General features: G+C 40.9%; 1 protein-coding gene across 1 annotated transcript in view; it reads left to right on the top strand.

The window, feature by feature from the left end:
• Nucleotides 1-617: 617 nt before the first annotated feature.
• Nucleotides 618-12,257, top strand: part of LOC118453327 (probable ATP-dependent RNA helicase DDX10) — a gene marked incomplete at its 5' end in the record, with an annotated part of 13,588 nt that continues 1,948 nt past the window's right edge. Inside the window, one exon of the mRNA XM_035903766.1 lies at nt 618-751. Coding sequence (XP_035759659.1) covers nt 618-751 — 134 coding nt within the window. The remainder of the gene's footprint in view (nt 752-12,257) is intronic.

Here is a 12,257-nt window from a genome sequence, read left to right on the forward strand (position 1 = left end):
AGATGTGCTGCGGGGAAGGAGGGAAGCTGAGCCCCAGAGAGGAGAGATGAGAGGGTCTGGGGGAAGCCTGAAGACCATGTCTCACTTGTGGTGGATGGCTGAAACTCCCTTAGAGCAGTTAATTCAGCTTAAGCAGCATGCTGGTTTTTAACTGCAAGGACACCTGGATGAGTTTTAAATCAGAGTATTTAATGAAATACACTTTACAGAAGTGATTAATGTGCCCACAAGCTCCTATCTCTTTGCCGGTGTGTTTCTGAGAGACAGTGAAGCTTTGTATTACTTAAGCACTTGCTCTCAGATGACTGTTGATTAGTTGCTGCCCAAATCTCTCTTAGATTTGGTAGATTTAAGATGACAGTATTGGGAAGGTAGAATTTGAACGTAAATCCTTGTGCTTCCTTTTTGAATAACATTTCTTCAACCTTTAACAAACAGCCTTGGAGGACAGCAGTGATGATGACAGAAGCAATTCTATTTTCCTGGCTATAACAGCGGTGGCCTTTGACTGCGGTTGAGGGCAATGGTCTTTGTTACGGCATCCCTATTAATGGGGTTGTGGCAAGTAATGTGGACTTCTTTGCTTGTCTTGTAACCCTCCATTTGTCACCTGGCAGGCTGAAGAGGAAACAGTGGCCTTTCTTGCTCACAGTGGAAGTGAAGAAGAGTTTGATCCAAGTACTCTTCCAGACCCTGATAAATACAGAGATTCTGATGAAGAGCAGGATTCAGAAAGCGAAGACAGCTATAGGTATGTACACTTCTTCCACGTTTATTTCGAAATGTTCATTTTTTTTGAAACTGTTTTGTTTAGATGTTAGGAACTCATTTTACAGTTGTCCTCTTGCTCCTGGGACCTAGGATTTAAGTTTGTTTTTGAGGTAGGTGCTGAACAAATCTGTGTTAAAGGCTGTTAGTTTCTTTTGTGAAGCTGTATGAGAAAGATTTTTGAGTCAGTGTTGAAGGGATCTTGGTGAGACTGTTCCACATGCAAAAATCTTGACTAATTCCCTGGAGGTTTCATGTGTTTCAGAAATACATTTCTCTACTGTCACACTACAGGTTCTGTTTGAAAAGAGAAATGTTGAAGTCATTTGAGGATTTGGATGAGCCCTCTGTACCTGTGCTATATTAAATAAATTTGTGCATGGTGAAACTTGATAAATTTTATGATTCAGTGTTGCTCAGACTCTTCAACGATACAAATGAAGTGGAATCTGAGTTAGAAGTAAATTTATAATAAAATTAACAATGTTAAACTTTTCTTCTTAATTTAAAACAGTGGTTTTAATTATATAAACCAGAAGATTTTGTTCCTTGTAGTTTAATAGAAAAGCACAGGGTGGGGATGAGGATCCGTAGTTGATGGCAACATACTGCATTTCTTCACACATACTGCACGAAGACTGGGGGATACTGCATGAAGTCCTGTGTGGTTTTTGCCACTGGCTTCACTGCAACAAGAAGTCCATCTGTGTGTTTCTGACAAACAGCCTATCATGTAACAGATTCAGAAACATGATCCTGACACTTAAATGGGAGTATACATCTTTATTTTCGTAGAATGCTTTGGGTTGGAAGGGACCTTTAGAGGTCATCTAGCCCAACCCCACTGCAATGAGCAGGGACATCTTTAACTCGATCGGGTTGCTCAGAGCCCCATCCAACCTGGCCTTGAATGTTTCCAGGGATGGGGCCTCCACTACCTTTCTGGGCAACCCGTTCCAGTGTTTCACCACCTTCATTGTAAAAAATTTATTCGTTATATCCAGTCTAAATCTACCCCGTTTTAGTTTAAAACCATGACCGCTTGTCCTGTCACAGCAGGCCTTGCTAAAAAGCTTGCCCCCATCTTTTCTATAGGCTCCCTTTAAGTATTGAAAGGCCGCAATCAGGTCTCCCCGCAGCCTTCTCTTCTCCAGGCTGAACAAGCCCAACTCTTTCAGCCTGTCCTCATAGGAGAGGTGCTCCAGCCTTCAGATCATTTTTGTGGCCCCTCTTCTGGACCTGCTCCAACAGGTCCATGTCCTTCTTGTGCATAAGGCTCCAGAGCTGGATGCAGGACTGCAGGTGAGGTCTCACCAGAGCGGAGTAGAGGGGCAGAATCACCTCCCTCGACCTGCTGGACACGCTGCTTCTGATGGTTGGCCTTCTGGGTAGTAATGCTTTGCTGCAGGTAACAAATTAGAGAGGGAATCTTGATAGTTATTGGTAGTTTGTTTCTTGGAAGAAGTAAATCCAAGAGTTTATTGAGAAAGTCTGAAGTAAAGCTTTAGTAAGTGGTTGGAGACTGAGCAACATTTGTCTTGTTTATTGGAGTACATGTTGCTGCTGAAGGACAGGTTCCTGGAATCCATTAAGCTGATGGACAACTGTACTGGTGGGAGGGAGTTACCAGCAACTGAGTATAGGAAACCGAATGTCACAATTCTACCTATTAAATATTTAATTACCTCAGGCATTTCCTAATTACTGCTAAATGGTTGCATTCTTCCTGTAGGAAAAAGGTAGTGGTTTAGTGCTGCATTTCTTTAACAAGATTTTGCATTATTTCAACTTGTAGCATTAGGTAGGCTTAGCTATCTTGAAAATACAAAGTTTTGTAGCATAACTACATAAAAAGTATTTTGAAAAAGTTATGGGGTCAGTCAGTTTAAAATCGAGGATTTTGTCTACTTTACTTTCAGTATCATTAAGTAACCATTTATCTAGGGGAAATCACTTCTGTCTTTTTTTATGTATTCATATCTCACTTCTTGTATTGACCCTTCCCCCAGAGATGTCAGCTAGACTCAAGATTAGCTAAGCTTTAAGAATAAAAGTTGACAGAGGTGGGCAGTGGTAATCAGTGCAGATTTTCTTGGAATCTGTGGCTGATCTTGCCCCCTGGAGTCAGAGTGTCTGCCAGTGGGTTGGAAAAGAAAGAACATACAAAAAAGGAAAACAGGAATTTAGTAACGACTTCTGACAAAGTATTTTCCTCAGCAAATCTCAAAACACTTTACAAAGGAGGTCAGTATGATTTTTGTAGGCAGGAATGTTGAGTCATGTAGTAACTTGTCCTAAGATCATGGCAGTGATGCAGGTCTGGGAATAAAATTCAGGCACCCAGAGGGCGCATTGAGTGCTCTGTTCACTAGACAAATAGCATTCCCTTTGAAACTACAACTATTCACATGTGGTAACCGATTTCTTAAAATATTTTTCTTGTTTTCAATATGCCAGGTTTACACATGTAAATTTAATACCACTTAGACACAGTTTAATCCTTTTTGGTTTTCCATTTTATTGGACTTGTCTTTACTTGAGTTACTTCTTCAGGGAATATTTTTGATGTCTACAGTATTTCAGTTATCCCAAGGAAAGTAGTCTTGAATGTAACTCGGGCTGAAGAGAGTAACTTGGAGCACAAAACCTTCTCTCTCCTGCCCCAGCCCCACTCAACTGAAGTTGAGATACGGATTTTTTCTTCTGCTATGTATTAAGGCTTGTCAGGTTTTAATTTACTAAGCGTACTTTAAATAAGTTGTTTGGACTATGTTTGAGGTGACTTTAAAACAAAGTCCAACATTAGAACATTTTCCACGGTACACTGCTGTCTACGTTGTGTCTGTGTATTTGAAATACAACTTAATTGGTAAAACCCTCCCATATTTTAAATTTTCATTTTTTAAATTATTGATTTTGCCTTGAGCCTGGCAAAGGATCATCTGTTTGGAAGGTTGGATTTTATTTTGTGTTTGGAACTTAGTCATGTATGGAAGCTAATTTGTCTCAAAATTGTATTTCAGATTTTGAATAGGAGACACCAAGGTTCATAAAATAAAACACATTTTATATCATAATCTCTTTAAGATGATATATGTATTTAAGATCTTCTATATTTTTGAAAATGTAGTTGATGGCCATTAAAAATATCAAATCTCAAATGTTACTCGGTTGTTTACAAGATGGTCTTGCAAAGAAACTCTTAAAACAATTTTTTTTATGATTTTCACATGCAATATTGGCACATTCTTGCCATGCATACCCTGCTGACTTACACAGTTGCCTTCTTTTGGCATTAATTTTATGATTACAAAGTTGTAATTTGGTTTTGCTTCCTTATGTAAAATGTTCGTGTGAGTCTGTCATGTCCATTTAGTGCTCTGGGGGTTATAATCTGTCTGGGTCACCTTTCTGGTATCATTTGGGGATTTAAGCTTTCCCCAGCTAGGAGTAAGGCATTCTTGGGGTAACAAACATGCCGCAAGAGCTGCCATCACTTGAAGCTTCATAACCGGCCATTGTCAACTTCAGGACACAGTACTGGTCTCCATTGTTGGCCCTGACTTTTGGTTGACTTTTTAGTAGTAGGAAAGGTCCTTTATTTCCTCCAAAGGGATTTTAAAAGGTTTTTGTTAATTTGTCCATTGGACTAGGGCAATGGATAGCAGATGTTTTCAGCCTTTGTTAAGAAGACAAGACAACTGAAATTTGAAAAGTGAGTCAAGTTGCTTCAAGTTCTCCAGGTTTTAAGCCAAGTGGGAGTTAACAAGGACCCAAAGAGAATTTCAGACAGCCTAGCTAGACCTGACATTCAGAGCTTTCTAGAAGAGGCCACATCAGTTTAGGCACTGCTGCAATGGGAAAAATACTACGGATAAACCTGCAACACCAAAGACCACAATTTTGAGTTTAGTATCAGCAGTGATTTCCAGAAGCAGATAGCAGAGACACCAGTATTATATTGTAGCCTGGGAGGGGCTGGGAGTAGATTTGTCAGTCATTGCTAAGGATAGTAATTAAATTGAAGCGAGTGATGAGAGCAGCCAGGGCAGGTATGCAAAAGGAATAGGAGAGTGAAGAACTGTGGGATGCTCATGAGGGCAAGAGCAGTGGGCGACAACGTGCTGATAGATAGGTTTAGAAGATGGCAGGGTCCAGGACAAAATTACATTTCTAGGAGTGCGTGACAGGAGTGTGTCAAAATTAAGAGCCATTGAAGTGCAGCGCAGCATGTGGCAGTTAATCCTGTGCTAGCTTGGGCCTTCTTAGAGAACAGCAGTCATGTACAGGCTAAATGGATTTGGCCAAGGTGGAGGCTTAAGTACTGGCACATGATTGTATTGTCCACAACTGCTGTACTTTGGATGGTGCCAACTAGAGCTCATCTGGACAATGTCCCAGCATATTTTGGTGCAGTAGGACAGGCCAAGGACTGTTTCCAGTGTTGATGAAGCCACATTTCTTTTAGGTGTGTGTGGGTGAAAAATGTAGTGGTCTGTTCTCTAGCTCTGAAGTCAGCTTTGAGGCTCAGTGTGGGTTATGTCTGGAGACTTGTGAGGTCCTCTGAGCACACCCTAGGAGGCTTTTGTGAAAGCAGAGGCACAACTGAAAGAGGAAGATGCAGTGCAGGAAATCAATTTAGGGCTGGAAAAAAGAGGAAATCAAGAAAAGCAAGAGAATTTGACCAATAAGCGTATGGGTAAAGGGAAGTGGTAGCTGAAGAGGCTGGTGGTGAGCATAAGGCAATGGAGAAGTGGTATTGATTTTGCATGGAGAAGGAAAGAGGTGGAGGGGATGTATGCATGAAAGGAGGAGGGAGAATGATGGACATCTGGTGGGTCAAGAAAAATAAATACGAGAACAGGCGAGAAATCTTGCTGCCAGTGGGAAGGAGGGGGTTCTGTTAAATCAACACTCATGCCTCATGCACCTCTCTTAGCGCTGTCACTGAACTGTATGATGAGTTGCTCTTGGGGCTGGGAAATATTGACCTACTTATTTCAACAAAAACAAATCAGCCAAGAGCAGCACACAGTGAAGTTAGGTTTTGAGATTAGACAATACAACTCTGTTCTGTTTTGTATTTCCAAAATTCAGAGATTTTGCTTGAAGTGTTGGGTTAAAATAGAGGTATGTTGGGCTATGCTAGCTGCTACTTGCTTTAAGGAGAAAAAATGCTTCTAAAAGGGATAATTCAAAGCAAGTATGTGAGACTTAGGGTGTCTTTCTTCAACAGTCTTTAAAAACAGACCATCTGTCCATGGTTTAAGAAGTCAAAAACATTGTTAATCTTTTCTCCCTCCCCTCCACCAGCATTTTTTTTTTTAAATTGGGGGAGCTATACAAATCATGAGTTAAATTTTACCTTTGAATAAAATTCCCTTCCAGCCATTACCTCTACAAGCAGAGTAATTAATGACTCCAAGCATGTAATATGAGATTAATTTTTGTATATCTAGCAACATTCATCATATTTGGTTTAAGGCTATCAATGTAAATTGTTAATGAGGTGAAAAATTTAAGTGTATCGAATAGGGTGGAAGAAAAACAGCTGGATTTATTAAATATTCATTTTGCAGTCAAATTGAGTTTCTGATATTTCTAATCCCTCAGCCTCTTTAAATAAAAATGTTGAGGAAGAACAAAGTCATGATTGACCTTATCGTTACCTTCTTTAAGCCTTTAATAGGTGCTGCTGATCTCATTAACTCTTAGATCAGCATGGACAAGATCTTGGACATACAGGGAAAGGAGAAATGTCTTAGTTCTGGTACTGTTTGTGATTTTATGGCCAGTCACCAGCTGACAGGCATGCAAGTCAGCAGTCAGTGCTGCTTGGTTGTGTACCTTTATTCATGAAAATTATGGGCAAATTGCAGTTTCTTATGCCAGGATGCTGATGTTGACCTGTTAAGTTTTATGTGATTCTTGATGCAGTTGACATTACATTGTCTTTTGAGATCACTCGTGCAAATCATGGTGCTCCCTCTAATGTGTATTATTCAGGTCATATCAGGGACTTTGTGAAGGCCAGAACTTAATGCTCTGGTGGCCAGAAAAGCACTGTAAGACAGACATTGTAAAAGGTCTGTGTTTAAAGGCTTGATCATGCTGTTTAGCTGCAAAACTGGACATTGAGACATTGGATCGCAGTTGATAGAGATGTGATACTCTTATGCCCTGAAAATTGTTTCAATAGTTATGCTGTAGCTCACTATACAGAATGGACCTGATGGTAGAATTTCCTAGTGAAATTTGGTAACCTATGCTCTGCACGTCAGACTAGATCCTTCCCTCTGGTTTCTGTAAACTTGTCAGCTATGGAAAGTACCTTCAAAAAAAAAAAACTAAAAAAAAAAGTATGTCATCAGCAAGTGTCTACATGAATGAAGGAGAAATGGGACAAGTAGTTATTGAAATTCTGTAGTTCAGATACTAATTTTCGACATTCGGGGGATGATAGTGGTCGCACAAAAGAAAATGAGAGGAACAGATGTGAGAGATGTAGTTTAGCAGTGGACAGGTACGGTTGGACTCAATGATCTTAAAGGTCTTTTCCAACCGAATGATTCTATGATTCTGTCATTCTACAATTTCAAGAACGTCCGTGTCAGGTGAAGCTGAGGAGTGAATGGATGCGAGGGCTAGGTACGTCGTTAGCAGCATCTCCAAAGGCAACAGCACGTTTCAGAGAAGGTTAAGCCTCTGGCAGAGGAGCATACAGCAAATCAAAATGGTTTGATTGAAGCCATGGTCACCTCCAGCTGAAACAGTTTCAACCCAGAGCAGTGAAATTTGATCCATATGAGAATCAACAGCTGAATGATTTCAGTTTTCAGACTGGTGTATAAACATAAGCTAATATTGCTTAGTTCAAATACACTGATCGAAAACTCCAGCGGTCCAGGGCTGGGTCAGGTACTGCTGCTTTACGGTCAGCAATGTCTGTGATGGGGATGGGGGAGAAAAGTGCTGTTACAGCCTCAGACATCTGATTTGAGTCCACTGCCACTTGTCCAATAGAGCCTTTAGAAAGTAAAGGTGACCTCAGGGCAGAAGTGAGATGTTGATGATTGTTCCGAGTGCGTTTTCTCATCAAATCTTCTGTATACTTCCCATGCAATAATACGAAATACTAAGCATACTGTCTGGCTGGTCTGGTTTCCATTTAAATACTTTTTTTTTTCTTGTTCCAGATTATGGTACTTTAGCTCCAAGACAGACTTGTCATTTGCTTTTAGTACTACTACACTGGTTTTTTATTACAAGTAGATTATTCATCCCTGGTCCTGCAATATTTTTTTATAAATCTAGTTTTAGAGTTGTTTTGATTTACATCAATGGAATGGCCAGTAAGGGAAATAACAACATGATATATTTTCATTACCATTTCTATGTGCTGTAGCATTCTGACAGCAAATAAGAAGGAAGCTGCACAGGATTTCATGGAAGGGACTGCAGTAATTAATCTTCATTAGGATAGCTGCCATGGCCTTGTGAATTAAAATTTATTACGTGGAAAAACGTTTGTGGCACAGCATGTTTGATTAGCAAAATGCCAATATTTATGGGATAAATTATTCCTATCTTTTCGGAACTGTATTTGATTAGCAGATTCATTCATTATTCCTGTACATTTCTTTGGGAGAGAGCTCACGTGCATTATATCGCAGCCTGGAAACTTGACTCATGGCCTGCAATTCAATGGCAAGGGTGCTTTGTTTCCAGAGCAGTGCTGGTAAACCTGGGCTCCAAAGCAAGCTCTGATAAATGTTAAGAGAAGCAGAGCCTGTCTAGAGATCTCACAGTACCATGTTATTTAAATAGCAGCAACTTGGCCACATGGCCGTACATTTCAAATGGCTGACTCTCAAGCACTTAAAATCTAAACCTTACAGCTTGTCGAGACATACCTTGAAGCAAGTTAATTTTTTCCTGGTATCACCTCAAAACACACTTGTGAAATTATTTTTTAGTAGTTAAATTAAGAGTATTTCTTGGTGTATAGCTATTGGGGTCGTAGTTAGATCCCGTTTCCCAGGTGCCATTCATATATGCTGGCATTTATTTAAGGGACAGGATTTGTAAACCATGCTTTAGTGTTTGAGTAATAAACATTACCTATCGAATGATAGTACTTTCCTTTGTTGTTACAGCTGTGCAAACGGTGACCACAGAAATTACTGTGCCTGTTGCTAAGTCAGCTGTTAGCACCTCCTCGCCTGTGTAAACACAGCCCGTCCCAGCAAATCCTCCCGTCAGGCAGCTTCAGACCGCGCAAGTCGTTCAGGCGGCTGAAAAACTAAATTGCACCAGATGGTGAAAGGGAAGGAACCGTAATCCAGCTGCACATGCCGCTTTCTAAGTGTTATAAATAGAAGACGAAGGGATGCGCTGGCTTTGGTTTGGATCTAAATTGTGGGGTTGCTTTCTAACTGCGTTGTTCTGTTAGAAAATTGTTCACCTTAGAATAACTTTAGTTTGGTTTGTCTGTTTGTGGATGCCAGCTGGTAGTGCATCAGTTTGCGTGCTTGTGAGGAGTAAGAGACCATTTATGTCCATGGGAAATGACCAACAATAAAAAGATTGGCTCTGCGGGGTGGGCTGACAGGCCTTTGGTCAGTGGAGACCAAGGAGGAATTAATTTGACAATAAATGTAGAAAGCATCCCTGTATAGCTGTCCTTTTACATGCGTACCTGAGAATTACATCCGTTACATCTCCTCCTAAGAGCTTTCTGTCCAAACAGTTAAGGAGAAGCACCCAGATGGAGTATGGGATACCCCTTGGCATCATGATGCCAGACATCTTCCCCGGTGGTTTTCCAGCTTCCTTCTAAAATTGCTACTTTTACCCCTCATAAAAGCTACATCCCAGACTGCTCCTCCAGAGTAGTACAGCTCCATTCCATGCCACCCAAACCACTGCTGGTAAAAATCCATTCTGCAGGAATAGGGTTGGGGGTGGGACTGGCTGGTCTTTAAAGGTCCCTTCCAACCCATACCATTCTATGGACAGGCACTGTCTGTCTTCTCTTTGCATCTCAAAATGATGAACATCTTATTCACATGTTCCACATGACTCTCTGCTTTCCTTCCTAAGTTTCCTTTATCAAATACTGTTTTACTTTTTGTGCATCATGAAGACACAAGCCTTTAGCTCTCTTCATCACTTGGTGCATCACTTGGTGGCTTTGCTGCTGCTTCTCCCTGTGTTAAACATTCCTCCTTATTCACCTCTCCAGCATACAGCCCAGTAGGGGTCAAATTAGTGTGAAAATACAGCTTCTAACGTGTAGATACATCTTTTAGTATATACTACTAATCAAGCACCATGATGCCTCAGTTATAATAAGAAACAGCTTGACTCAGCATAATCTTGTCACAAAGCTTATGATGAAAATTAATCATAATTGTGTTGATGTGCTTTTGTTTGTGGAAAAAAATTAGAAAATTGAGTTCCTTCTGAATGTGTTTTATATTTAAATGTTATACCTTACAGACATCTAGGCCTTATGGGCCTATGAAACTCCAAAAATGAATATAATTTTTGGTATTTAAAGGCTGCTATTTCATAACTTGTGAGATTTTGGCATCGTTTTAATTGCTAAGATGTTTTGAACTAATGTCCTAGACAAAGCATTAGTCAATTGTGAATGCACACTGGGCTGCTGAGTCCATTCAAATGCTGGTTATAATGGGCTCTCCTGCAAACAAGCTAAAATGCTTTTACTTAATGAGGTTTCAGTCTTAGCTTTTAAAGTGAACCCCCATACTCCGTCCTGATCAAAGCAAACACCATGAAACTCCAGCTCAAACCCACACTGGCCACTTGGAAAAGTGAGAAATCTTACTGCTTTAGAGTATTTTCATGTACTGTCAGTATAGCTTCAGCATTTATAGAACATCTTAAGCACTGCAGAGAGAAATACAGAGTCCTTTCCCTAGAAAAGGAATAAAATAAACACTGGTAGCAAGCACTGAAAAGCCACCCCCATGCAAATGACAGCTCAAAGCCGGCAAAGTTGCCATATCCTTTGAAATGTCCCAATTTAGGAAAAGTATTTGGTGCACAGTCAACAGCTATTCATAGAATGGTTTGGGTTGAAAGGGGCCTTTAAAGATCATCTAGTCCAGCTCCCCTCCCATGGGCAGGGACATCTCTCACTAGACCAGGTTGCTTTACACTGTTTCTTTTGGATAGGCAGGGAAGGACAATATAAAGGTAGGGTGTTTTCTTTGGTTTAATTGTGGAAATGCAAGGTGTTTCTCATAGGATTTCCCTCCCTCCTCTCTGCTGTAATGAGTAGGCAGGAGTTGGCATCGTTCTTCCATGAAAGGTCGGATGGATGAGGAGGGAGGCAGGTCACACAACTGCAGTCCATTCCAAGGCCATCAGATCTCATGTTACTCCTTCATCTTGATGGGGAGGCAGCCAGAGAGCACTGTGTATAGGCCAGGAAGAGGAGGAAGCGTTGTGCGGCCGATCCCTTTCAGAGGTTGTTTAGAAACTTCTTGAAAACTGTCATGTTTTGGGGTTAATGTTTGGGTTAGGATGGTTTCCAGTGAGTGATGAAACCAGCGTTTCACATATTGGTAACTAGTCCTATAAGTGGAAAAAGGCAAGGCGGGCAGCTGAAGGAGTTTTGAATTGGGCATTGGGCTCCTGTGCCATGTTGGTTCGAAGGATGGTATTCCCCAATTTGAGCTATTTCTTATAACTAGTGTTTCTATGCAAGCGACTTTGAAGAAAATTAGCTCTATCCCGCCCAGACCAGGACACTAATCGTTAAGTCTCTAAACAGTATTTCTGAATGAAACATTTCACAAACATTACATTTACACTTAAGCAATTATAAAAAAAGGCAATTAAAATTCCTGTTGAAACCTTTTTTTTTTTTAAGTAAATTGAATTTTCTGGGAAAAAAACTGCCAAATTTTAGTTGAAAATCTGAGTTTAACCATCTACTTTAGAAAGCCTCAAATCAGTCTTAGAATCATTTAGTTTAAAAAAGACCTTTAAGATCATCAAGTCCAACCGTTAACCTAACACTGCCATTCCACCACTAAACCATGTCCCTAAGTGCCACGTCTACCCATCTTTTAAATACCTCCAGGGATGGGGACTCAACCGCTTCCCTGGGCAGCCTATGCCAATGCTTGACAACCCTTTTGGTGAAGAAATTTTTCCTAATGTCCAATCTAAACCTTCCCTGGTGCAACTTGAGGCCATTTCCTCTCCTATAACTTCTTACTTGGGAGAAGAGACCAACGTCCACCTTGCTACAACCTCCTGTCAGGTACAGGGGGACGATCACTTCCCTGCTCCTGCTGGCCACACTATTCCTGATATAAGCCAGGATGCTGTTGGCCTTCTTGGCCACCTGGGCACACTACTGGCTCATATTCAGCCGGCTGTTGACCAACACCCCCAGGTCCCTCTCTGCCAGGCAGCCCTCCAGCCACTCTTCCCCAAGGCCGTAGTGTTCC

Source organism: Egretta garzetta, unplaced genomic scaffold (genome assembly GCF_000687185.1).
Source record: "Egretta garzetta isolate BGI_Z169 unplaced genomic scaffold, ASM68718v1 scaffold401, whole genome shotgun sequence".
Lineage (NCBI taxonomy): Eukaryota > Metazoa > Chordata > Aves > Pelecaniformes > Ardeidae > Egretta > Egretta garzetta.